At 37.2% G+C, this 27,413-nt stretch overlaps 1 protein-coding gene across 1 annotated transcript in view; it reads right to left on the bottom strand.

Annotated features, from left to right (window-relative positions):
• The window catches only part of SLC9C1 (solute carrier family 9 member C1), a 175,937-nt gene that overhangs the window by 54,205 nt on the left and 94,319 nt on the right, over window positions 1–27,413 (bottom strand). The window contains 5 exon segments of the mRNA XM_032755066.2: window positions 370–495; window positions 15,829–15,977; window positions 17,217–17,268; window positions 18,755–18,904; window positions 20,717–20,902. Of these exon segments, the coding sequence (XP_032610957.1) occupies window positions 370–495; window positions 15,829–15,977; window positions 17,217–17,268; window positions 18,755–18,904; window positions 20,717–20,902 (663 nt within the window).

Genomic DNA, 27,413 nt, shown 5'->3' with positions numbered 1-27,413 from the left:
AGGAAAAGTTTGAAAAAAAAAAAGTGAAAAACAAGGGCATTTCAAAAAAAGTAAATAGCACCCACAGATGAATGGAATTAGAAAAACATGTAATGTGCGTGGGACACCATGAGTGGTTCAGTATAAATAGAGTGTAGAGGATATGTGGCAATGGAAAACAGAAGACAAAGGTGGAGAAGTAGGCAGGAAACAGATTGTAGAAAGATTTTGCATATTATTCAAAATTTTGCATATTTGATTTTATCCTATCAGCAATAAGGAACATTTAGAGAATATTAAACTAGAGAGTATCATGGTTAAATTCTTATTTTTAAAAAGATTATTTGTTAGTACATTAAAAATATTATTAATAGGAAATAAAAGTGTTACCTGAATGAAGTTTATATGGTCTTTGTTTTTATCTAGCCACGGAATATGATATAGGACTTCTTCAACAGTAAGAGGCCTGATAATAGATTGAGAATCAAGCACCTCTTTCCTTTTGGCCATGATTAACTAAAACATAAAATTTAAGAAAAAGGATGAACCAAACTGCTCTTCTCAGAATGTTTAAGGCAGACAGGTCTTTGTACTATTTCCTGTTCTTGATCATTTGACATTTTTCTTCTTCCATGAACATTTCCAACCTCTCCTTATATCATGATTCTTTTTGTATCATCATTATTTTTATTTCTTCCCGACTTTTATTTTAGGCTCAGGTGATACATGTGCAGATTTGTTACATGGGTAAGTTGCATGTCACAGGGGTTTGGTTTACAGAATTATTTTGTTACCCAGGTAATAAGCATAGTACCTGTTAGGTAGTTTTCCCTATGATCATTATTCTGAAGTCATAGATAAGCTTCTTAAAGTAAACCATTTTACTGAAGTATAGCAGATGTGAAAAAAAGTGTACAAGTCATAAATGTTCACTCAAAGAATATTACAAAGTAAAAACATCTGTGTAACCAACACCTAGATTAATAAAACATTTGCTTCACCCTAGAATCCTCCTTTATGTTCTCCTCTAATCATTACTTCTATCCAAAGATAACTACTATACTTCTATAATCATTGTTTAGCTTTCTCTGGCTTTCAGCCTTTTTGGTATGAAATGAAAGAATGTACTTGTGTCTCAACATACCAGAATCTCTGGGACACATTCAAAGCAGTGTGTAGAGGGAAATTTATAGCACTAAATGCCCACAAGAGAAAGCAGGAAAGATCCAAAATTGACACCCTAACATCACAATTAAAAGAACTAGAAAAGCAAGAGCAAATACATTCAAAAGCTAGCAGAAGGCAAGAAATAACTAAAATCAGAGCAGAACTGAAGGAAATAGAGACACAAAAAAACCCTTCAAAAAATTAATGAATCCAGGAGCTGGTTATTTGAAAAGATCAACAAAATTGATAGACTGCTAGCAAGACTAATAAAGAAGAAAAGAGAGAAGAATCAAATAGATGCAACAAAAAATGAAAAAGGGGATATCACCACCGATCCCACAGAAATACAATCTACCATCAGAGAATACTACAAACACCTCTACGCAAATCAACTAGAAAATCTAGAAGAAACGGATAAATTCCTTGACAAATACACACTCCCAAGACTAAACCAGGAAGAAGTTGAATCTCTGAATAGACCAATAACAGGCCCTGAAATTGTGGCAATAATCAATAGCTTACCAACCAAAAAGAGTCCAGGACCTGATGGATTCACAGCCGAATTCTACCAGAGGTACAAGGAGGAACTGGTACCATTCCTTCTGAAACTATTCCAATCGATAGAAAAAGAGGGAATCCTCCCTAACACATTTTATGAGGCCAGCATCGTCCTGATACCAAAGCCTGGCAGAGACGCAACCAAAAAAGAGAATTTCAGACCAATATCCTTGATGAACATTGATGCAAAAATCCTCAATAAAATACTGGCAAACCGAATCCAGCAGCACATCAAAAAGTTTATCCACCATGATCAAGTGGGCTTCATCCCTGGGATGCAAGGCTGGTTCAACATATGCAAGTCAATAAATGTAATCCAGCATGTAAACAGAACCAAAGACAAAAACCACATGATTATCTCAATAGATGCAGAAAAGGCCTTTGGCAAAATTCAACAACCCTTCATGCTAAAAACTCTCAATAAATTAGGTATTGATGGGACGTATCTCAAAATAATAAGAGCTATCTATGACAAACCCACAGCCAATATCATACTGAATGGGCAAAAACTGGAAGCATTCCCTTTGAAAACTGGCACAAGACAGGGATGCCCTCTCTCACAACTCCTATTCAACATAGTGCTGGAAGTTCCGGCCAGGGCAATCAGGCAGGAGAATGAAATAAAGGGTATTCAATTAGGAAAAGAGGAAGTCAAATTGTCCCTGTTTGCAGATGACATGATTGTATATCTAGAAAACCCCATTGTCTCAGCCCAAAATCTCCTTAAACTGATTAGCAACTTCAGCAAAGTCTCAGGATACAAAATCAATGTACAAAAATCACAAGCATTCTTGTACACCAATCACAGACAAACAGAGAGCCAAATCATGAGTGAACTCCCATTCACAATTGCTTCAAAGAGAATAAAATACCTAGGAATCCAACTTACAAGGGATGTGAAGGACCTCTTCAAGGAGAACTACAAACCACTGCTCAATGAAATAAAAGAGGATACAAACAAACGAGAGAACATTCCATGCTCATGGGTTGGAAGAATCAATATTGTGAAAATGGCCATACTGTCCAAGGTAATTTATAGATTCAATGCCATCCCCATCAAGCTACCAATGACTTTCTTCACAGAATTGGAAAAAACTACTTTAAAGTTCATATGGAACCAAAAAAGAGCCTGCATGGCCAAGTCAATCCTAAGCCAAAAGAACAAAGCTGGAGGCATCACGCTACCTGACTTCAAACTATACTATAAGGCTACAGTAACCAAAACAGCATGGTACTGGTACCACAACAGAGACATAGATCAATAGAACAGAACAGAGCCCTCAGAAATGATGCCACATATCTACAACTATCTGATCTTTGACAAACCTGACAAAAACAAGAAATGGGGAAAGGATTCCCTATTTAATAAATGGTGCTGGGAAAACTGGCTAGCCATATGTAGAAAGCTGAAACTGGATCCCTTCCTTACCCCTTATGCAAAAACTAATTCAAGATGGATTAAAGACTTACATGTTAGACCTAAAACCATAAAAATCCTAGAAGAAAACCTAGGCAATACCATTCAGGACATAGGCGTGGGCAAGGACTTCATGTCTAAAACATCAAAAGCAATGGCAACAAAAGCCAAAATTGACAAATGGGATCTAATTAAACTAAAGAGCTTCTGCACAGCAAAAGAAACTACCATCAGAGTGAACAGGCAACCTACAGAATGGGAGAAAATTTTTTGCAATCTACTCATCTGACAAAGGGCTAATGCCCAGAATCTACAATGAACTCAAACAAGTTTACAAGAAAAAAACAAACAACCCCATCAAAAAGTGGGCAAAGGACATGAACAGACACTTCTCAAAAGAAGACATTTATGCAGCCAAAAAACACATGACAAAATGCTCATCATCACTGGCCATCAGAGAAATGCAAATCAAAACCACAATGAGATACCATCTCACACCAGTTAGAATGTCCATCATTAAAAAGTCAGGAAACAACAGGTGCTGGAGAGGATGTGGAGAAATAGGAACACTTTTACACTGTTGGTGGGACTGTAAACTAGTTCAACCATTGTGGAAGTCAGTGTGGCGATTCCTCAGGGACTTAGAACTAGAAATACCATTTGACTCAGCCATCCCATTACTGGGTATATACCCAAAGGATTATAAATCATGCTGCTATAAAGACACATGCACACGTATGTTTATTGTGGCACTATTCACAATAGCAAAGACTTGGAACCAACCAAAACGTCCAACAGCGATAGACTGGATTAAGAAAATGTGGCATATATACACCATGGAATACTATGCAGCCATAAAAAATGATGAGTTCATGTCCTTTGTAGGGACATGGATGAAACTGGAAACCATCATTCTCAGTAAACTATCACAAGGACAAAAAACCAAACACCGCATGTTCTCACTCATAGGTGGGAATTGAACAATGAGAACTCATGGACACAGGAAGGGGAACATCACACTCCGGGGACTGTGGTGGGGTGGGGGGAGTGGGGAGGGACAGCATTGGGAGATATACCTAATGCTAAATGACGCGTTAGTGGGTGCAGCACACCAACACGGCACATGGATACATATGTAACAAACCTGCACATTGTGCACATGTACCCTATAACCTAAAGTATAATAATAATAAAAAAAAGAATGTACTTCTGTCTGATTTCATTTGCTCAACATTTTGTTTCTGAGATTCATCTATGATGTTGCAGAAAGCAAAAATTTTTTCACTTTATTTTCATCGTAGTATAATATTCGGTTATATGGATGCCGCAGCTTTATTTATCTACTGTTGATTGACATTTAGATTGCTTCAGTTGGGGTTTTTATGAGTAATGCTGCTACGAATATAGTGTACAGGTGTACATATTTCTGTTGAGTATATGGTTATCTAATCTGATTGCTGGATCATAAAGTATGCATATGTTCAATTTTAATAGGTACTGCGAAATATTTTTTCAAAGCACTTACATCAATTTACACTTCTACTCTAATGTTCCAGTTGTTCCACACTGTTGTCTACACTTGGTATTGTCAGTTTAAAAAAAATGGTATGCTGGTGGTTGTGTATTGGTATTTCGTTTGGGTTTTAATTTGCATCAAGCTTACGACAATGATATTTAGCACCTTTTCTTATGTGTATTAGCTATTTAAATATCTTCCACTGCACAATGCACTTTCAAATCTTTTGCCCATTAAGAAATGAACTTTCTATCTTGTTCTTATTGATTTGTATATTCTGGATATAAGTTCTTCATTGGAAATATTTGTCTTGCAATTATCCTCTACCTTTTTGTGGACTTTTAGTTCTCTTAATTTTTTAATGAAGAAAAATTCTTAATTTTAATGTTATTAAAATCCAATTTGGTATCCTATTTAAGAAATCTTTGCCTATGCCAATATCATGAAAATTCTCTTATGTCACTTTCTAGAAGTTTATTCTTTTACCTTTAACAGTTATGTCTATAATTTATCTGGAATTGATTTTTTGTGTATGGTATAAGATAAAGTTCAGATTTATGAATTTAATAGTATAAGAACTCTACACAGAAAAAAACCAAAAACAATTAAAACCTAATTAAGTGAAGATATATCATATGAGTAGATCAAGTCAATATCACAAAGTTATCAATTCTCCTTAAACTGATATACAAGATTAATGGAATCTCAATGGAAATTTCAGTAGGCCAACTTAGCAGAAATTTCCAAGCTGCCTTTAAAATTTATTTGAAAATATAAAATGTTAAAACTAGTCAAAATAGTCTTGAAGAAAATAACAAAGCTGGAAGACACACACAATCATGTATGAAAACTTAGCAAGTTTCAGTAATCAAGACAATATGATTTGGTTCAATGATAGTTAAATAAAACAATGGAACAGAAAAAAAGTCCAGAAACTTATCCACACCTACACAGTCGCTTAAATAGTGACAAAGGCACCAGCACAGTGCAGTGGAGTAGGATGGTCTTTTTCATAAATTATGCTGGATCAATTGATTATTCATACAGAAAAAATGCTAACTTTAACCTAGCATTGTTATATAAGGCATTCTAAATGGCATTGCTTCTGTTCATTATTTCTATTTTCTGCAAGATAAACTTTCTTTATAATCAGGTATATTGACCCTGCTTTCTAAGTTCAAAAGGCTTTTTACACACATCTCTTTCTATTTTGGGCTTTTTATAGTGTTATGTTTAAGAGCCTGAGTTCTGGGATCAGAATGCCTGGATTAAATTAACGTCTCCAGACTTACTAGCTATCTGACCTTGGTGCAAGTTATTTTATCTCTCTGTGCTTCAGTTTTTTCTCTCATAAAATAGGGACAACAATAGTATCCACATGATAGGTTGCTGTGAGAATCAAGTGAGTAAAGATTTATTTTAATCTTTCACTATTCTCCCTTCTGTTATTTTACCATGAGCTTTTGTAGGTTTTCATCTAGTGTTTATGTTTCTTCTTCAGTGGAGATACTGCTTTTCACAGGTTTTCTCACCATGGTCAAATGAGATTACAGACTGAACCATTAAACTGTATAATAAAAATTAAATGAAAAATAACCTTCATTGAATGTGGTGAGTTTGTTTCAATTTGTACAAGGCACACAGGCTTTGTGTGTTAATGATGTAACCAATAGAAGATCAAGCGAGACTGTGTCTTCAGGATTCTATTTTGGTTACTTCCAAAAATAATTGTGGCAACTGGGGGACTTGTTTTAAAAAATTAGTTTACTAATTATACAAGTGATATATAAGAACACTTCCAAGTAAAAGTTTCAAGCATGATGAAAATATAAATAAAATAAATAGCTAAGGCTTCCTTCATTTTCCTTCTTTCCTTCTCATTTCTTCTTCCACATGGAGCAATATGAAAAGTTTTGCATATATTTGTCTAGATTATTTTTAATATATTACATAGATGTATCTACAGAAATGTTTAAAAATCTAAAATGACCATCTTATATATATATAATCTTATAATTTTACAGGTTACTTTTTTCCTACTAATAGTGTATCTTGGTGAATTTTTTATATCAGTATATATAGATATTTAAAATTCTTGTTTATTTACATATAATGTTATTTATATGTTTACATACGTTTCCATATCTATTTACATATATTTATTTACATATATGTTGCACTTGCACAGCTATACCACACTTGCATGGCCATACTGCAATTTATATAACCATCTCCAACTTGATGGACATATAGGCTGTTTATAATATATGTTTGAACACATATCTTTGCTTATTCTTGAATAACTGTAGATTCATACAGGTGTAATTGCTGGTTTAAAGGTACGCATTTTTAAAGTTTTAATTTTCTTTTTTTTATTATATTTTAAGTTCTAGGGTACATGTGCACAACGTGCAGGTTTGTTACATAGGTATACATGTGCCTTGTTGGTTTGCCGCACCCATTAACTCGTCATTTACATTAGATATTTCTCCTAATGCTATCCCTCCCCCCTCCCCCCACCCCATGACAGGCCCTGGTATGTGATGTTCCTCGCCCTGTGTCCAGGTGTTCTCATTGTTCAATTCCCACCTATGAGTGAGAACATGCGGTGTTTGGTTTTCTATCCTTGCAATAGTTTGCTGAGAATGATGGTTTCCAGCTTCATCTATGTCCCTGCAAAGGACATGAACTCATCATTTTTTATGGCTGCATAGTATTCCATGGTGTATATGTGCCACATTTTCTCAATCCAGTCTATCATTGATGGATTGGTTCCAAGTCTTTGCTATTGTGAATAATGCTACAATGAACATACGTGTGCATGTGTCTTTATAGCAGCATGATTTATAATCCTTTGGGTATATACCCAGTAATGCGATGGCTGGGTCAAATATTTCTAGTTCTAGATCCTTGAGGAATCATCACTCTCTTCCACAATGGTTGAACTAGTTTACACTCCCACCAATAGTGTAAAAGTGTTGCTATTTCTCCACATCCTCTCCAGCATCTGTTGTTTCCTGACTTTTTAATGATTGCCATTCTAACTGGTGTGAGATGGTATCTCATTGTGGTTTTGATTTGCATTTCTCCGATGACCAGTGATGATGAGCATTTTGTCATGTATCTGTTGGCTGCATAAATGTCTTCTTTTGAGAAGTGTCTGTTCATATCCTTTGCCCACTTGTGGATGGGGTTGTTTGTTTTTTTCTTGTAAATTTGTTTGAGTTCTTTGTAGATTCTGTATATTAGCCCTTTGTCAGATGGGTAGATTGCAAAAATTTTCTCCCATTCTGTAGGTTGCCTGTTCACTCTGATGGTAGTTTCTTTTGCTGTGCAGATGCTCTTTAGTTTAATTAGATCCCATTTGTCAATTTTGGCTTTTGTTGCCATTGCTTTTGGTGTTTTAGTCATGAAGTCCTTGCCCACGCCTATGTCCTGAATGGTATTGCCTAGGTTTTCTTCTAGAGTTTTTATGGTTTTAGGTCTAACATTTAAGTCTTTAATCCATCTTGAATTAAATTTTGTATAAGGTGTAAGGAAGGGATCCAGTTTCAGCTTTCTACATATGGCTAGCCAGTTTTCCCAGCACCATTTATTAAATAGAGAATCCTTTCTCCATTTCTTGTTTTTTTCCATTTTTTTTACTGTGGTAAAATACACGTAACATAAAAATTTATTATTTTAACTATTTTAAATGGCTAAGGCTCCCTTCATTTTCACTGGTATTAAGTACATTCATACTGTTGCTTAACCATCACCACCATCCATCTCCAGAATTCTTTTCATCTTGCACAACTGAAACTCTATACCCATTAAATAATAATTCCCCATTTCAACTTCCCCAGCCCCTGACAACTACAATTCCATCATTTCTCTATCTTTTGATTCTCTAAATACCTTATATAAATGGAATCACATAGTATTTGATTTTCGTGACTGGCTTATTTCAATTAGCACAAGTCATCAAGATTCATCTATATTGTAGTATATATCAGGATTTATCTTTTTAAGGTTAAATAAAATTCCATTGTATGTATATACCACATTTTGCTCATCCATTCATCTATTAATGGACACTTGGGTGGTGTCTACCTTTTATTGTTTCTATTCTTTTTTTGTTTTTTTCTTTCTTTTTGGTCTGCCTGAGTTATTTCAGAAGACTTGTCTTCAAGTGCAGAAATTATTTTTTCTGCTTGGTTTAGTCTTTGTTGAAGCTCTCAGTTGTATTTTTTATTTCATTCATTGAATTCCTCAGCTCTAGAATTTCTGTTTGGTTCTTTGTTAAACTTCTCACTTGAATCATGAATTGTTTTTCTGATTTGGTGTACTGTCCATCTGTATTCTCTTGTATCCGACTGTTTTGTTAACATGATTATTTTAAAAATTTTTTCTGGTATTTTGCATATCTGTTAGTAGAGAGTTATTGTGTTCCCCTGGAGGTATCATATTTCCTTGCTTTTTCATGTTTGATGTGTCACTACACTAATTTCTATGCATCTGGTGGAACAATCGCCTCTTTGAATTTTATGAAGTAGGTTTTGTAGGGAAAGACTTATTGGCATGAGTAGGTCTTGGGGTGTCGGTTGGGTAGAATGCATTGGCTTTGGATCTAGACGGATGCAGTACTGTAGTCTCCATGTAGTTTGTTCCAACTGGAATCCATACTAGTGAATTTTGCAAGTGTTTCGGTGGCCTAAGCTATGAGAGTGTGTGGTGGTAGTGCCATGGCTTTCCCAGGTATAGACTTGCTGGACTGCCTCTCAAGTTGGGGGCACATGCATGCACATGACATGTCAGCTAACTTGGGGTCTGGATCATTAGGGTTGGAGCCATGGGTCTGTTACTCTGGCCAGGGGCATGGGCATGCAACTATTTAGCTGGCTTGGAGGCATGTCTGCCTAGGATTGGATGGGCTTTTTTTTCTGGTCTGGCGTGTGGGCACAAGACTGCTTAGCTAAATTGGGGGCATATCTTTCAGCAGAGGCTTGTGGGGCTGTTTCTCAGGCCCTTAGTTCTGGTGCAGGGCATTCAGCAGGCCAGAGGTATGTCTTTGTTGAGAAGGGTAACTTGGGGCTCTTTCTTGGTCACAGGATACAGGCACAAGGCTGCTTTGCTGGCTTAGGGATATGTCTGCTGGGGGTAGCCTATGGGGTTGTGTCTCAGGCTCTGGGTATGCAGATGGCATGGGGTCATTGGGCAGGCCAGGGGTATGTCCATGAGGTTAATGGTGGTGACAGGGCTGTTTTTCAGGTCTTGGGTGGGGACACTTGTAGCTGCTCTGCTAGCCTGGGGGTGTGTTATCTACTTGCTGGCTTGGGGGCCTCTCCTGGTTGCAGGAGAGACACAGTGGTTAGGCCATTTCAACAGAAGTTTTGTCCTGAATGGGGCTGCAAGACTGTTTCTCTGGCTGGAATTGTGGGTGGTGGGGGTTGGTTTTCCTGCTGTGTGGGACCAGAGCCACAGCTGATCCTAGGCCCCAGTTTCATGCAACTGGGTTTGTGGCATTCAGTCATTCATGTGGACTTGGTGGAATGAAGAGAAAGCTCCAGGGCTGGAGGGGTGCAGTAGCAACTGGTCCCATGAGCAGGGTACACTCCACAAATGGCTCTGGTGTCAAGATGGTGCCATGGTGCAGCAGCTTGGCTCACAGTAGATGGGTAGGGAGTGGGGAGTGCACACCTTATGATCCTAATCTGGAGTAATGCAGCTTCATGAATTCCCAGCAGCTCCCCAAACAGTGTTCAGGTTTTGGAGACTGTGCGATACTTCTGTAGGGAGGACTGCAGGTGCTTGTGGCGGCATTGGGGGCCGGTGGGAATCTTCTGCCTATCTTTTCCCTGAAATGTGAAGTTATTTCTGACTCCAGGCCAATAAGTGTGGGGGAGATGGGGCTGCAGAAGCAGGGTGCCTCCATGTGACTTCCTGGGTTTTCCAATCACCACAGGTACTTCTTTACTCCCTGCCTGTGCTTTAGTTTTCTCCCCTCAACATTCCAGCCAAATCTTATTTTTTTAATTTGTTGCCTTGGTCCTTTCTTTTGAAGGGTGAAGGAAATGAGTACCAGGCACCTCTAGTGTGCCATCTTGCCTATGTCACTGTAAATTAATTGGCTTCTACATTTTAGTTATTGTGAATAACGTTGCTATGAATGTAGGTGTACAAATAACTCCTTGAGACTCTGCTTTCTTTTTTTTTTTTTTTTTTTGAGACGGAGTCTCGCTCTGTCACCCAGGCTGGAGTGCAGTGGCACAATCTCGGCTCACTGCAAGCTCCGCCTCCCGGGTTCACGCCATTCTCCTGCCTCAGCCTCTCCGAGTAGCTGGGACTACAGGCGCCCGCCACCACGCCCGGCTAATTTTTTGTATTTTTAGTAGAGACGGGGTTTCACCGTGGTCTCGATCTCCTGACCTCGTGATCCGCCCGCCTCGGCCTCCCAAAGTGCTGAGATTACAAGCGTGAGCTACCGCGCCCGGCCCAAGACTCCACTTTCAATTCTTTTGACTATATACCCAGAAAAGGAATTACTGGATCTTATGGTAATTCTCATTTTAACTTTTTTGAGAAAGTGCCATACTGTTTCCCACAGAGGTTGTATCATTTTACTTTTCCAACAACAGTGTACAATGGTTCCAATTTCTCCACACCCTCACCAAAACAATGATATTTTCTTTTCTTTTCTGTTTTTTTTTTTTTTTTTGGTGGTAGCTATCCTAATGGATGTGTGGTGGTATCTCACTAGTTTTGATTTGCATTTCCATAATGATGAATGATGTCAAACACATATTTTCATGTTGCTATTGGCCACTTGAGTGTCTTCTTTGGAGAAATTTCTATTCAAATGTTTTGCCCATTTTGAATCAGGTTGTTTAGTTTTATGAGTTCTCTATATATTATGGGTATTAATTAGTATAAGACACATGGTTTGCAAATATTTCCTCTCATTCTTTGGGTCGTTTTACTCTGTAATAGTGGTTTTTGATGCACAAAATTTCCAAATTTTCATGAAGTGCACTTTGTCTATATTTTCTTTTGTTGTGCATGCCTTAAGCATCATTTCCAAGTAATCATTGTGAAATCCAATATTTTGAAGTTTTAACCATGTTTTCTCCTGAGAGTTTTATAGTTTTAGGTCTTACATAAAAGTCGTGGGTCTATTTTGAGGTATTTTTTGTATATGATGTTAGGTAAGGGTCCAACTTTATTCTTTTGCATGTAGAGATCCAATTTCTCAAAGAAAAAGCACATAGTTGGATCATGTTTTTTGATCTGTTCTGCCAATCTGTCTTTTGATTAGAGAGTTTAATCCCTTTACATTTAAAGTAATTACTGATAAGAAGGAACTTACTTCTGTCATTTTGCTGTATTTTTTCTGTATAGCTTTTCTAAATATCTGTAGCTTTGTTGTCCTATATTATTTTCTTTTGTTAAGTTGATTTTTTAAAATAGTGAAACATTTAAGTTGTTTTCTTATTTCTTTCTGTGTATATATTTTAGCTACTTTTTTTTGTGTTTACCATGGGCATTATGGATGAACTCCCAGAGCTATAACACTATAATTTGAATTTATACAAACTTAACTTCCATAACATTCAAAAACTCTGCTCCTTTAACAACAGTTCCATCCCCATCTCCTTTCAGCTGTTGATATCACAGTATTACATCTTTATACATTGTGTGTCCAAAAACATGAAATATTTTTAATGCAATCCAAAGTTAAAATAATATTAGTTTTATACTAATAACTTTTTTAGTAGAAATATTATTCTCATAAATCATTTAGAAAACAAGAAGTGGAGTTACACATCATTATTACAATAATACTAGCTTTTATAATTCCCTATGTATTTACCTTTACTGAGTCTTATTTCTTTATAAGGTTCTGAGTTACTGTCTAGTGTCCTTCCATTTAACCAGCAGGACTTCCTTTTGCATTTATTTTAGGGCAGATCTAGAGGTAACAAACTCCCTAAACTTTTGTTTATCTGGAAATGTCTCAATTTTTCCTTTACATTTGAAGTACAATTTTTCTGAATGTAAGATTCTTGGCTGACACTTTTTTTTTTTTTTTCACTTCGAATATATCAGCTCACTGGCTTCTGGCCTCCAAGGTTTCTGGTAAGAAATCTACTATTCATCTTATTGAGGATCCTTGTGTGTGATGGATTGCTTCTCTCTTGTTGTCTTAAAACTTCTCTTTGTCTTTTAACAGTTTGATTATAATGTGTCTAGATGTGGTTCTGTTTGAGTTCATCCTACTTGGAGTTTGTTGAGATTCTTGGATGTTTACATTCATGTCTTTCATTAAATTTGAAAAGTTTTTGGCCATTATTTTCTCAAATGTTGTCTTTTTTCCTTCTCTCTCTGGGACTCCCACAATATATATTGGTCTGCTTCAGGTGTCCCACAGGCCCCTTAGGCTCTGTTAACTTTTTAAAATTCTTTTTATCTTTCTGTTCCTCAGACATGTAATTTCCAGTGTCCTATCCTCAAGTTTGCTGATTCTTTTTTCTGCCTACTCAAATCTGCCTTTGAATCCCCTTAGAAAATTTTTAGATTTTAGTTATTGTACTTAATTGTACTTTTTACTTTTCTGCTCCAGAATTTCTTTTTAGATTTTCTGTGTCTTTATGGATATTTCCATTTTGTTCATGTATTTTCTATCTGACTTTCTTCACATCTTTCTTGAGTTCTTTGAGCATCTTTAAAATAACTGTTTTAAAGACTTTGTCTGGTAGACCTGCCATCTTTTTTAGGGACAGTTCTGTTGTTTTATTTTTTTTCTTTTGAATGGGCAATACTTGCCAGTTTCTGTGTATGCCTTGTGATTTAAAAAAAAAACAACTGAATTTAAATTAAACAATGTGGTAATTCTGGAACTCAGACTCTCCCTTTTTTCCCAGAATTTGCTGTTTTGTTTTTGTTTTTTGGTGGTTGTAGGCTGTCTCTGCTTAGGATTAGTCTTAGGTCTAAGCTTAAGGTATTGTCAGGGTTTTATTTTACTTTTTTCTGAGCCTGTGTCTTCCCCTGTGCATGCATTGTGACTTTCTCATTTCACCTGTGAAGTGGTGGTTTTTGAATGTCTTAGTCTTTAAAGTCTGGCTCCCAAAAGAGAAGTAAGACAAAAATAAAGAGGTTAAAAAAAAGTGTTGGCCCTTTAAATCCTTTGGAAGTCACTTCAGCCAGAGGGGGAGGGCTTACAATAATATGAAGAGGGGCAATCACAATGGTTTCCACCTCTTTGCCTTCTCTGATTAGAAATGGCAATCCATCAGTCATCAGAGTACAGATGCAAGATATTTACAGAACAGGGTCTTTTATTGCCAATCTGGCTCTTGCAAGTTTTAAGTTGCTCCAAGGACACATGCATAGCTGCCTGCCATGGTGCTGAGGGGTGAGGAGTAGCTATTACTGTGCTGAGAGATAAACATGACAAAATTAATCAAAATTTATCATCTAAGCCTTCCCCTGAAAGTTGCAAACCTTCATAGAATTCAGATTTCCAAAATAGTTACATCAGACAGATTTTGCCAGTGCAATTGTTGTCTAAAAGGAGAGACAGATTTCTGAAACTTCCTACTCTGTTTTCTTCCTAGAATCCTCTCAATTCTTACTGTTTTTTTTAAAATTAATTTCTGAGCAATAAATTGTACAAGTGAAATCCTTAGCTCCCTAACATGGTGCAAATTTTAATTAAGGTTTATTAAATTAACTGATTATTTTATGGATGATTCATGCCTTAGATATTGATTCTCTACAACATGGGTTGCAACTACTGCCCGTAGGCCCGCTCCTGCTTAACATCTACTTTTCTAAACATTTTTTTGGGGTAGGGAACACAACCATGCCTATTTATTTACATGTTGTTTGTAGTTGTTTTGGTATTACAATTGCAGAATTTAGTACTACTAGTAGGAACCGTATGGCCTACATAATATAAAATATTTACTATATTTTCCTTTATAGAAAATGATTGTTAATACCTACTCTACAGAAACATGTATTCAGTTGGAATTTTTTAGTTCTTACCACATAGGTGTTATGTATTTTATATTAGGTTCATAGATAAGAATTTAGAGTTTCTAATTGTAATTGTAAATATAATAATATTTTTTAAAATTTTTCCATTGGAGAAGAATTTTATATATTACTTTTATTTCTGGATGCTATTGAATTATTTTATTAATCCTACTGCTTTTAAGCTAATTCCTTAAGATTTTAAATTAATCAGTCAACAAATAATAGCAGTTTTCTCCTCTTTCCAAAATTTTCATCTCTCAATTTTCTTTCTTTTTTTCTTGACTTGGATAAGACCTCCAGCATAGTTATTCAATGCTTGGAATGTCACTTGTCATTCTTCTTTTGTTCCTAACTTTAATAAGAATGCTCTTAATGTTTTGCCATCTAACACAAAGTTTGCTACAAATTTTTAATACATACTATTTATCAAGTTAGGGAAGTTCCTTCTATTATTAGTCTTCTAAGATTTTTATTAACATTCTTAATGAGGGTTAAATTTTATCAAATAGTTTTTCTTCTTCATCTCTTAGTATGTGAGTTACATAGCTGTTAGGAGAGAGAAAACCTACCAAGACAAAGTATATTACACATTTAATATGCTACCCAATTCAGTTCACTACTATTATGCTAAGAAATTTTGTATGTGTATTTACAAGTATAACAGGGTTTATGCTTTTTTTCTTATGCTATTTCCAATTTTGGTGTCAAGTTTGTACTTACAGAATGAATTGGGATTCTTTCTATCCTTTATATGTCATAGTACCATTTATGTAACTTAGAAAAAGGAAATATAGTCAACACTAACCCTACAATTGAGTGTTGTCTTAAATCATGTTTTACATGAAAAATGTTATTTAAGTGTCACAGATAATTCCCCAAACATAATAATACCCACTATAATCTAGGATGACGAATAGATTCATCAGACTTTTCGTTTCGCAGCAAAGCAGAGAAACAGGTGGTCTGTTACTGTAGCAAAAATAAAAAGAGAAGCTGACCACCTGGGCTGCAGGAAGGAAACTGTCTATCCTAGGAGTTTGTCTTTAGAAAATTATTTTAAGTGAGATTTTCCTATCTTAGAAATGGTCTGTATTAGAAGTCAAATGTAGCCTTGAAGGTCATGAATGATTATATATCGAGTAAATATACTTGCTTTAAAAATATTTTGCCTTACCTTATTAATTCCAGCACCTTCAATTTCACTAATAATTCCTTTTAAGCTGAAAGTGTTAAGAATTTCTGTAGCCATATTGAGCATTACATTAATTTCTTCGTTTGTTTTCACAGTGACAGCAATTTCTGGGTGATCATACTCTAAGTAGCCTAAAAAATAACAAAATATTTTTAGATTAAATAAGAACATTGTTTTAAATGTTTTATGTGGACAATAAGCTAATGTTTCTGTTCTAAACCCATGGAATACCACCCTCAACACAGAGAAATGTATCTCTTCCTGAAGGGGCCACTATGATCAATCATAATTCACTAGTAGTGCCAGAGTTCTGCTGGATGTTTTCTTGGCAGCACTCATACTTGTGCCTAAGTCCATAGAGAAGGATAGGTAGCCTCGTTTCTAGGATTAACAGGTATACTTTTCTACCTGCACTGGACACTGGGAGGCTGCTCAGGGCTATATGTCTGGAGTTCATGACTCATTTTCTTATTCTGTATGAATCAGAATTTTTAACTACAGATTGTGTAATTAAATACGGCTTCTGATTACTTCCTTTCACTCGTCTTAGGTCATCATCCACTCAACCTGCCAGTGCATCTAGATGACCCATACATTTATGCTCTTCTGTCCATTTCATCTGGATTCCTGAAGTCCATGAAAATTTCATCTTAGAGTTTACATTTGGGCTTTTCCTTGATCATAACCTCTTATCTGGTTTGGTAACTACCTGTCATAGAAGATCTCTCAAATGACCTCATCTCCAGGTTTGCTGTGTCCTTTTGTAGCTCACCACATGGTATAAAATTTTCTTCTCCTCCTATACATGAACATTATACTATAGGGTTGTGACTGTGCCACTCTCAAGATTTGTCCTGCGCCAGGAGCATGACTTGGCATGACTCAGAGAATAGGCTATTGCCATGTTTGACACTGGGCCTCCCAGCAGATATAACAGGATTCTGCAAGATTGTATTCTAATTTCAACTCATTTAAGACCTAAATCCTTAAATGGCAGCTCTGTGGCAAGTAGAAGAAAAACGTAACTTCTTTTCTTGTGTCACTCAGGAAGGTACCGGTATTTCTGGTTTGGAAAAAAATGGAATTTACAAGACTATAATGACATACATAATCATAGCATGCCAGCTTGTCTAAAGAGAAATCAAAAGGCCTTCACTGTTGCATGAAGCAGAGAGAGAGAGAGTGAAGAGTTATTACACTATTTCCATCTCAACTAGAAAATAAGATTGCATTGATTGTTGAGGTTACTCACTTCGGTATTGTTAGTGAGTAGTTTTCCTGAAAGATTAGCTCGAGTTATGAAAACCATTGCCTTTCTGAAGTGGTGATGATAAGAGATGGTCATGCTAAATAGGATGAGAGATACTTACCTAGCTCTTTCATAGCATGTTCCATATTCCTTATCACTCGCTTTAATAACATCTAAGGAACAAAAGAAATATTATCCCCATTGGAAAAACAGACTGTTATAAAATGTCCTTACATTTGCAACTGATGGATTTTTAACCTAAGTTAATAGTTTTAAGAGAAGTAGGATGAAGAGGTTTTCAGGGGTTCGAATTGAATTTTGTGCTGCAGCACTTTTTGCTTCAGCTAGAATAATAGAGAAGATAAGAGGTATAACCTAGCCCGATTTTGAGACATCTGAAGGTGAGTCATGATTCTGAAAAGTGCAGGCATGGTATTAATTCCTAATATAATTTGGATGTTTGTAATATGAAACGTTATAAAACTTAATTTGTCAAAGGGAGCTAAAATTTAAAATACAAACATTAGCCCAACAGAAAATTGTAGCCATAAAACCAGTAAACTGATTTTAGTCTATGTTTTATGAACATAGGTAGGTACTTTCCCATTCAGCTTTATGACAGCCCCCAAATTTGTGATTCCAGGATGGCTATCAATCTTAAGAGACTAGAAGTTTTGGCCAAGGTGAACGAAAATAGAAATTAGGGATAATAAGACAATATTTTAGGGACTCAAGTCTTTTCGTATTTTTTCCTGTGTATCTCCAAATTCAAGTGCTAAATATCAGTGGTTAGAAAAGATAATAAAACATAACAAAATAGTTTTAAAGTTGCAGGAGGTGAAGAGCGGAAGATACTACTTTTTGTGTCCTACCGCATATTGAATGTTCAGTTTCTCAATGACAAAGTTTTGGGCACATAAAATATAGCATTGAAATGTTTTAAATCGTCTTGAAAAGTAAATATTGCATTCAACATAGCTGACAAACTCGTGGGCACATATCAGTTTTAATCTGTCTCAATCTAGAAAGTAAAAATAATATCTAGAATTTAGGCCTTTGAATTATCTTTCCTGCTTACTCACTATGGAACTTTGGGCACAGTCATTTAACCTCTCTTGGCCTCTTTTTTCTCATCTGCATAATGACAAAATCAAGCTAGGTTTCCCTCTATTTTAATTATTGTTTTCTTTACTTCTTTCTATTTGCTGAATCACTTGTTTTTATTTCCTTTACTGTTTAATGTGTAGAAAACAAGGATAGAGAGAGATGAAAGAAGCTTTTGGACATTATGAGGAAGCCCTGTTTTCTCCACCCTGCCTTCACTTCTCACCTTCCAGTACTTCCTATTTTACACACCCATAGTCTGACAGATCTTAGAGCTTGCATTGGGAGAAAGCTAACCACTGCACATGGGTTTCATGATAGCCTCCACAAAGATGGAAAGGTGCCTTACACGAGCCTTGTAACTCGCTAATATGGCACAGGTCATTTCAGAAGGAGGCATTTGAGTAATTTAAATGTAACCTAGTTTAAGTTTTTAAAGAAATTAATTAGAAAACCAGGAGTCAAAGACATCTGCATATATGAACAGAAAAAAATGATGGATGTGGGCAATGAGGGCTGAGTGAACTCTTTTCTTAGGATTTAAGGTTTTCTTACCTGTTTAATCTGTTTAGAACTTGTAATCTGATCAATTATAGTCATTATGTCTGCTTCGCCTTGGACATATCCTTTTAGTATTCCATACCAAAAGGTCTTCTGATGACTCATTCTTTTATCTATTATTTGCAGCAACTTTGGTGCTATGAGCTGAATTAAACAGGACTTCCATTAATATAAATTGCACAAATATCGTTTTATGATATGTTGATTAGTTTAATCAAAATACTTAATAATAAGAAATTAAGTGCCCTCAAAGATAACTACAATAACCTGTCAAGGTTCTTGTTTTTTTTTTAGTGGTATCTTTATAACTTCATGACTATAGCTATTTCCCTATAACTAATAATTTGGGGGTACCTATGTGAAATTTATGACTTTATTCTTTACTTATTTTCCTTATAGAGAATTGGATGCTATTTTCAACTGGTTTAAATTCTTGGAAAACAATGCAATTAATCTTCTGTGCTTAGGTCATAAAATGACTAAATTACTGCCATTTTTGCATGCTCAATCTCCTATAACACCTCCTACTAGATGGTCTGGTCAGGTGAGAAACCACCACAACCATACTGCCTGTTAGACCCCCAAATTAACTTCACTTCTCCGTGTTTCTTTGCTGAGGGTTGAAGTCTCCAGGTTATCAGCTACCATTGTGCAGTCCCCTAGCTTTTGCAGAGTTCATTGATCCCTTTGTTTTTCTATCTATGTTCCACAACCTCCATACTCTACCCTGCAACTACCTGCCACTAATCCCCAAAGGGTTTACACTCATCTTTCAAGATTCAGCTCAAGTATCACCTAATAAATGAAGTCTTTTCTCATTCTGTGCGTACTCTTGTTTTGCACTTATCCTACCATATAACATTTCAATATCTAGATTACTCATGATTTTTCTTCTACAATAAGCTTTCCAGGGGAAGAGACAATATCTGATTCATCTTCATATTCCAAGGACCTGTGATTTAACATAAGACCATAGTTCAGAGTTTTCTGAATATATCAACAAACTTTTCTTAGGTGGTTTATCAGTTTCTTCATCTGAACTATTTGTTAGGCTCTGTATACCTTCCTATCAGAATTAATTAATCAGTGGATTACACTAGACTTGCCTTCCTCAGGTAAATTGCACTCTAGCACTACTTACGATCCCTTAGAATACTGAAAAAGCAGGCTACTGGTTCTGTACTCTTTGACCTAGTTGATTTATGCCTCTCAGTAGCAAAAATGTTTTAAATTATTCCTTACATGTGTAAGAAAGATCTAAATGTAAAGATTCTATAAGTTTTATCTCCATACAAACTATGTTTTATTTAACTGTATCTCTCACAGTGCTTATATATGTATCTTGTTTGTGTATGAATAGTAAAAAGGATAGGAAAGAGAGAGTATATCTGCATTCATATATATACTTATTTGTGAAGGAGTGAGTTTCATGTCATTGAAATAATCACACAGAAAATAACCACCCATAATATTTGTTATAGAAACATGTTATTAGACAATCAAAGGTTATTTTTGAAACCATATTTCTATAAACTATATGTATTTTTTCCTTGATTTGTATAAATGTAGGCTATTTTCTTTGTCCCTATAAATAGTTTGCATGGTTGCTTTGATAACTTCCATCTTTTATTCCCCAAGTATCTATAAAAATAAACATTACATGGAAGTTAACTTACACTTACATTAATATAGAATTTCTCATGTGCTGTCTATTTAAAGGAAAAGTTGTGATGAGTATTTCTATACTTTCACATGCTAAACAAATTCCTAATATAATTTGGATGTTTGTAATATGAAATGTCATGAAACTTAATTTGTCAAAGGGAGCTAAAATTTAAAATATAAACATTAACCCAACAGAAAATGGTAACCATAAAACTAGTAAACTAATTTTACTGTATGTTTTATGAAACAATCAGTAGGAACTAGAAATTGCATGATTGACTGGTTCTTTACCTTGAAAATGCGTAGTATACGAATAAACTGAACAACTTTTATAAAGACTATTACTTCAGTCACATTAAAAATATACTTAATGGTGTCTATTTCAATAACTATTACATATAAGATGCCAATTAATGTAATTGCTAACTCGAATAGGTTCCAGGCATGTGAAAAAAAGTCCTTCCTCATTGCTGCTATCTGTCGATTTAAAAGGAAATTACATTATCATGTTTGTTTCTGCTTTTACTACACCATTTTCCACAATAATTTAAACATCATGTTAGGCTTTTCTCTTATCTACTCCACATGTACGAAATATCCTGAGGAAACCAAAATCAAACAAACAAGTTCATCAAATTTATCCTGTAATAAAGGAATATTCCTAGGACTATTAATTTAGGATTGGGTTTAAAGGACAGGTATAATGAAAACAAACAGATATCTATAATGACACCAGTAAAAAGTAGCAACATTGGAAAGGCAAATTCAGACAAAAATGTAGTATGCCAGGGTGTTTTAATTTAAAACAAGTTGCCCTAAATGCCATAAAAATCCTGGGGGTTGTATCCATTTTTTATTATTTTATAATTTATATCCAAAATGATGATTCTGAGTAGTCAAGACAAAATTAGTTTGTTTGTTGTGACACATGTGGGCAAAGTTTTTATTAAAGTAGTTCAAGATTTAAAAATGTATTTATTAAAAGATTATGCTTTCTTCACTAAATTCACTTGTGTAATTTCATTCTGGGATAATGCAGAATAAATTATTTTTAATTTCTCACAAAAATTTGTAAGAAAATCTAAGGAGAAGTAAATATTTTGTCAGAATTACCTTAGCAATTCCACCAACCCTTTTCTTTATCTCAATGAATATATTTGCAGAGCTAACATAAGGTTTCATCAACACATAAACATTGAAATAAATACATATCAGAGGCTTTCTATGTGTATGTTTTACTCCATAACCATGTATTCCTACCTTAGAGGTAGAATAGCTTATTAGGATGATTCTAAACAGGTCCACTAATTTGACAGTCTTCTAAATCAGAAAGCTGCCAGTTGAGAAATTGCTTTTGCTGTTTTTTTAAAAAGCATATTACTTGTTTTTTTTTGTTTGTTTGTTTTTTTCCTATTTTCTCCTTCATACCTCTAGAGATCCAGTGAGGACAACTAGAATATTTCTTGATTCAGACAACGTTCTTTAAGGATCCCTAAAAAGGGTGACTTTTTAGAAGCAACTCAAAAGAAAATAATAAAATTGAAGCACTTACAAATCTCCTACTGCTAGGCAAAAAACCAAGTTAGAATACATACATTTCTTTCCCTTTCCTTTGTTCCCTATATTAATTTGCAGGCATTAATGCCATAACTTAATCTGAATTCTGGCAACAAAGATTTCATTGCCTTGAATCCACAATTGAAAAAGGTTTTCTGGCAATTCTGTTCAAGGCTAGCTGAATGCCAACTGAAGATAGTTAAGGTATGTTTCTAGTTAAGGTATGTTAAATATGACATTTCTAGTAGAATACAAATATGGAAGGACTTCATTTTATTAGTTAAAGTGAAATATATGTGAATATTTTAGATCCAGTATCTGTACCCACATATTTTATCTCACTTAACTGTTACCTAATGATTAATTGATCTGCTAAATTTATAATACTGGAACAAATAATTTTTAAATTTTACAGAATTGTGACCAATAGTCACAATTGTGGTGTCTATAGTGGTTTAATGTCATAACATCGTTCTTGTTAAAAATAATTATTTGAGGGGGTTTGTTACAAGATGACTGAATAGGAACAGCCCCAGTCTACAGCTCCTAGTGTGATCGATGCAGAAGACAGGTGATTTCTGCATTTCCAGCTGAGGTACCTGGTTCATCTCATTGGGACTGGTTGAACAGTGGGTGCAGTCCATGTTCCTGGGGCATCACCTCACCCGGGAAGCACAAGGGGTCAGGGGATTTTCCTTTCCTAGCCAAGGGAAGCCATGACAGACTGTACCTGGAAAAACGGGACACTCCCACATAAATACTGTGCTTTTCCAATGGTCTTAGCAAACAGCACACACCAAGAGATTATATCCCACGCCTGGCTCGGTGGGCCCCATGCCCACAGAGCCTTACTCATTGCTAGTGCAGCAGTCTGAGATTGACCTGAGAGGCAGCAGCATGGTAGGGGGAGGGGGGTCTGTCACTGCTGAAGCTTGAGTAGGTGAACAAAGCAGCCTGGGAAGCTCCAACTGGGTGGAGCCCACTGCAGCTCAGCAAGGCCTGCTGCCTCTGTTGACTGCACCTCTAGGGGCAGGGCATAGTTGAACAAAAGGCAGCAGAAACTTCTGCAGACTTAAATGTCCCTGTCTGACAGCTCTGAAGAGAGCAGTGGTTCCCCAGCATGGCGTTTAAGCTCTAAGAACGGACAGACTGCCTCCTCAAGTGGGTCGCTGACCCCCGTGTAGCCTAACTGGGAGACACCTCCCAGTAGGGGCCGACTGACATCTCATACAGGTGGGTGTCCCTCTGGGATGAAGCTTTGAGAAGAAGGATCAGGCAGCAATATTTGCTGCTCTGCAATATTTGCTATTCTGCAGCCTCTGCTGGTGACACCCAGGCAAACAGGGTCCGGAGTGGACCTCCAGCTGAGGGACCTGACTGTTAGAAGGAAAACTAACAAACAGAAAGGAATAGCAACAACATCAACAAAAAGGACATCCACACCAAAACCCCATCTGTCGCCAACATCAAAGGTCAAAGGCAGATAAAACCACAAAGATGGGGAGAAACCAGAGCAGAAAAGCTGAAAATTCTAAAAATTAGAGAACCTCTTCTCCTCCAAAGGATCGCAGCTCCTCGCCAGCAATGGAACAAAGCTGGACGGAGAATGACTTTGACAAGCTGACAGAAGTAGGCTTCAGCAGGTCAGTAATAACAAACTTCTCCAAGCTAAAGGAGCATGTTTGAACCCATCGCAAGGAAGGTAAAAACCTTGAGAAAAGATAAGACGAATGGTTAACTAGAATAAACACTGTAGAGAAGACCTTAAATGACCTGATGGAGCTGAAAACCACGGCACAAGAACTACGTGACACATGCACAAGCTTCAGTAGCCAATTCGATCAAGTGGAAGAAAGGGCATTAGTAATTGAAGAACAAATTAATGAAAGAAAGCAAGAAAAGAACCTTAGAGAAAAAAAGAGTAAAAAGAAACAAACAAAGAATATGGGACTATGTGAAAGAGAAATATGAGACTATGTGAAAAGACCAAATCTACATCTGATTGGTATACCTGAAAGTGACGGGGAGAATGGAACCAAGTTGGAAAACACTCTGCAGGATATTATACAGGAGAACTTCTCCAACCTAGCATTCAAATTCAGGAAATACAGAGAACACCACAAAGATACTCCTCAAGAAGAGCAACCCCAAGACACATAATTCTCAGATTCACCAAGGTTGAAATGAAGGAAAAAATGTAAAGGACAGCCAGAGAGAAAGGTCGGGTTACACACAGAGGGAAGCCCATTAGACTAACAGTGGATCTCTCAGCAGAAACTCTACAAGGCAGAAGACAGTGGGAGCCAATATTCAACATACTTAAAGAAAAGAATTTTCGACCAGCGCAGCAGTCCTGGAGCTGTGAGGAGATTCGGGCGGTCACCCTGCCTCCCCTGCGTCCCGCCACCGGCCGCTTCCGTCCTCGGGGGTGGAGCCAAGATGGCCGAATAGGAACAGCTCCGGTCTCCAGCTCCCAGCCCCAGCGACACAGAAGACTGGTGATTTCTGCATTTCTGCTTGAGGTACCGGTTTCATCTCACTAGGGAGTGCCTAACAGTGGGTGCAGGACAGACGGTGAAGCGCACTGTGCGCGAGCCGAAGCAGGGCGAGGCATTGCCTCACTCGGGAAGTGCAAGGGGTCAGGGAGTTCCCCTTCCTAGTCAAAGAAAGGGGAAACAGACGGCACCTGGAATATCGGGTCAGTCCCATCCTAATACTGCGCTTCTCCAACGGGCCTGGAAAACGGCACACTAGGAGATTGTGTCCCGCACCTGGCTCAGAGGGTCCTATGCCCACGGAGTCTCGCTGATTGCTAGCACAGCAGTCTGAGATCAAGCTGCAAGGCGGCAGCGAGGCTGGGGGAGGGGCGCCCGCCATTGCCCAGGCTTGCTTAGGTAAACAAAGCAGCCAGGAAGCTCGAACTGGGTGGAGCCCACCATAGCTCAAGGAGGCCTGCCTGCCTCTGTAGGCTCCACCTCTGGGGGCAGGGCATAGACAAACAAAAACTCAGCAAAGAACCTCCACAGACTTAAATGCCCCTGTCTGACTGACAGCTTTGAAGAGAGTAGTGGTTCTCCCAGCACGCAGCTGGAGATCTGAGAACAGACAGACTGCCTCCTAAAGTGGTTCCCTCACCCCTGAGCAGCCTAACTGGGAGGCACCCCCCCAGTAGGGTCAGACTGACACCTCATTCAACCGGGTACTCCTCTGAGACAAAACTTTCAGAGGAACTATCAGACAGCTGAATTTGTGGTCTCACGAAAATCCGCTGTTCTGCAGCCACCGCTGCTGACACCCAGCCAAACAGGGTCTGGAGTGGACCTCTAGTAAACTCCAACAGACCTGCAGCTGAGGGTCCTGTCTGGTAGAAGGAAAACTAACAAACAGAAAGGACTTCAACACCAAAAACCCATCTGTACATCACCATCACCAAAGACAAAAAGTAGATAAAACCACAAAGATGGGGAAAAAACAGAGCAGAAAAACTGGAAACTCTAAAAAACAGAGCACCTCTCCTCCTCCAAAGGAACGCAGTTCCTCACCAGCAACGGAACAAAGCTGGATGGAGGATGACTTTGATGAGTTGAGAGAAGAAGGCTTCAGACGATCAAACTACTCTGAGCTACGAGAGGAAATTCAAAACAATAGCAAAGAAGTTAAAAACTTTGAAAAAAAATTAGAAGGATGGATAACTAGAATAACCAATGGAGAGAAGGGCTTAAAGGAGCTGATGGAGCTGAAAGCCAAGTTTCGAGAACTACGCGAAGATTGCAGAAGCCTCAGTAGCAGATGCGATCAACTGGAAGAAAGGGTATCACTGATGGAAGATGAAATGAATGAAATGAAGAGAGAAGGGAAGTTTAGAGAAAAAAGAATAAAAAGAAATGAACAAAGCCTCCAAGAAATTTGGGACTATGTGAAAAGACCAAACCTACGTCTGATTGGTGTACCTGAAAATGATGGGGAGAATGGAACCAAGTTGGAAAACACTCTGCAAGATATTATCCAGGAGAACTTCCCTAATCTAGCAAGGCAGGCCAGCATTCAGATTCAGGAAATACAGAGAACGCCACAAAGATACTCCTCGAGAAGGGCAACTCCAAGACACATAATTGTCAGATTCACCAAAGTTGAAATGAAGGAAAAAATGTTAAGGGCAGCCAGAGAGAAAGGTCGGGTTACCCACAAAGGGAAACCCATCAGACTAACAGCTGATCTCTCAGCAGAAACTCTACAAGCCAGAAGAGAGTGGGGGCCGATATTCAACATTCTTAAAGAAAAGAATTTTCAACCCAGAATTTGCTATCCCGCCAAACTAAGCTTCATAAGTGAAGGAGAAATAAAATACTTTACAGACAAGCAAACGCTGAGTGATTTTGTCACCACCAGGCCTGCCCTAAAAGAGCTCCTGAAGGAAGCACTAAACATGGAAAGGAACAACCGGTTCCAGCCACTGCAAAAACATGCCAAATTGTAAAGACCATCGAGGCTAGGAAGAAACTATAGCAACTAACGAGCAAAATAACCAACTAACATCATAATGACAGGATCAGATTCACACATAACAATATTAACGTTAAATGTAAATGGGCTAAATGCTCCAATCAAAAGACACAGACTGGCAAACTGGATAAGGAGTCAGGACCCATCAGTGTGCTGTATTCAGGAAACCCATCTCACGTGCAGAGACACACATAGACTCAAAATAAAGGGATGGAGGAAGATCTATCAAGCAACTGGAAAACAAAAAAAGGCAGGGGTTGCAATCCTAGTCTCTGATAAAATAGACTTTAAACCAACAAAGATCATAAGAGACAAAGAAGGCCATTACATAATGGTAAAGGGATCAATTCAACAAGAAGAGCTAACTCTCCTAAATATATATGCACCCAACACAGGAGCACCCAGATTCATAAAGCAAGTCCTCAGTGACCTACAAAGGGACTTAAACTCCCACACAATAATAATGGGAGATTTTAACACCCCACTGTAAGCAGTAGACAGATCAACGAGACAGAAAGTTAACAAGGATATCCAGGAATTGAACTCAGCTCTACATAAAGTGGACCTAATAGACATCTACAGAACTCTCCACCCCAAGTCAACAGAATATACATTTTTTTCAGCACCACACCACACCTATTCCAAAATTGACCACATAGTTGGAAGTAAAGCTCTCCTCAGCAAATGTAAAAGAACAGAAATTATAACAAACTGTCTCTCAGACCACAGTGCAATCAAACTAGAACTCAGGATTAAGAAACTCACTCAAAACCGCTCAACTACATGGAAACTGAACAACCTGCTCCTGAATGACTATTGGGTACATAATGAAATGAAGGCAGAAATAAAGATGTTCTTTGAAACCAACGAGAACAAAGACACAACATACCAGAATCTCTGGGACACATTCAAAGCAGTGTGTAGAGGG

The sequence above is a fragment of the Hylobates moloch genome, unplaced genomic scaffold (assembly GCF_009828535.3).
Source record: "Hylobates moloch isolate HMO894 unplaced genomic scaffold, HMol_V3 SCAFFOLD_4, whole genome shotgun sequence".
Taxonomy (NCBI): Eukaryota; Metazoa; Chordata; class Mammalia; order Primates; family Hylobatidae; genus Hylobates; species Hylobates moloch.
This window is presented reverse-complemented; position numbering and strand designations above follow the sequence as displayed.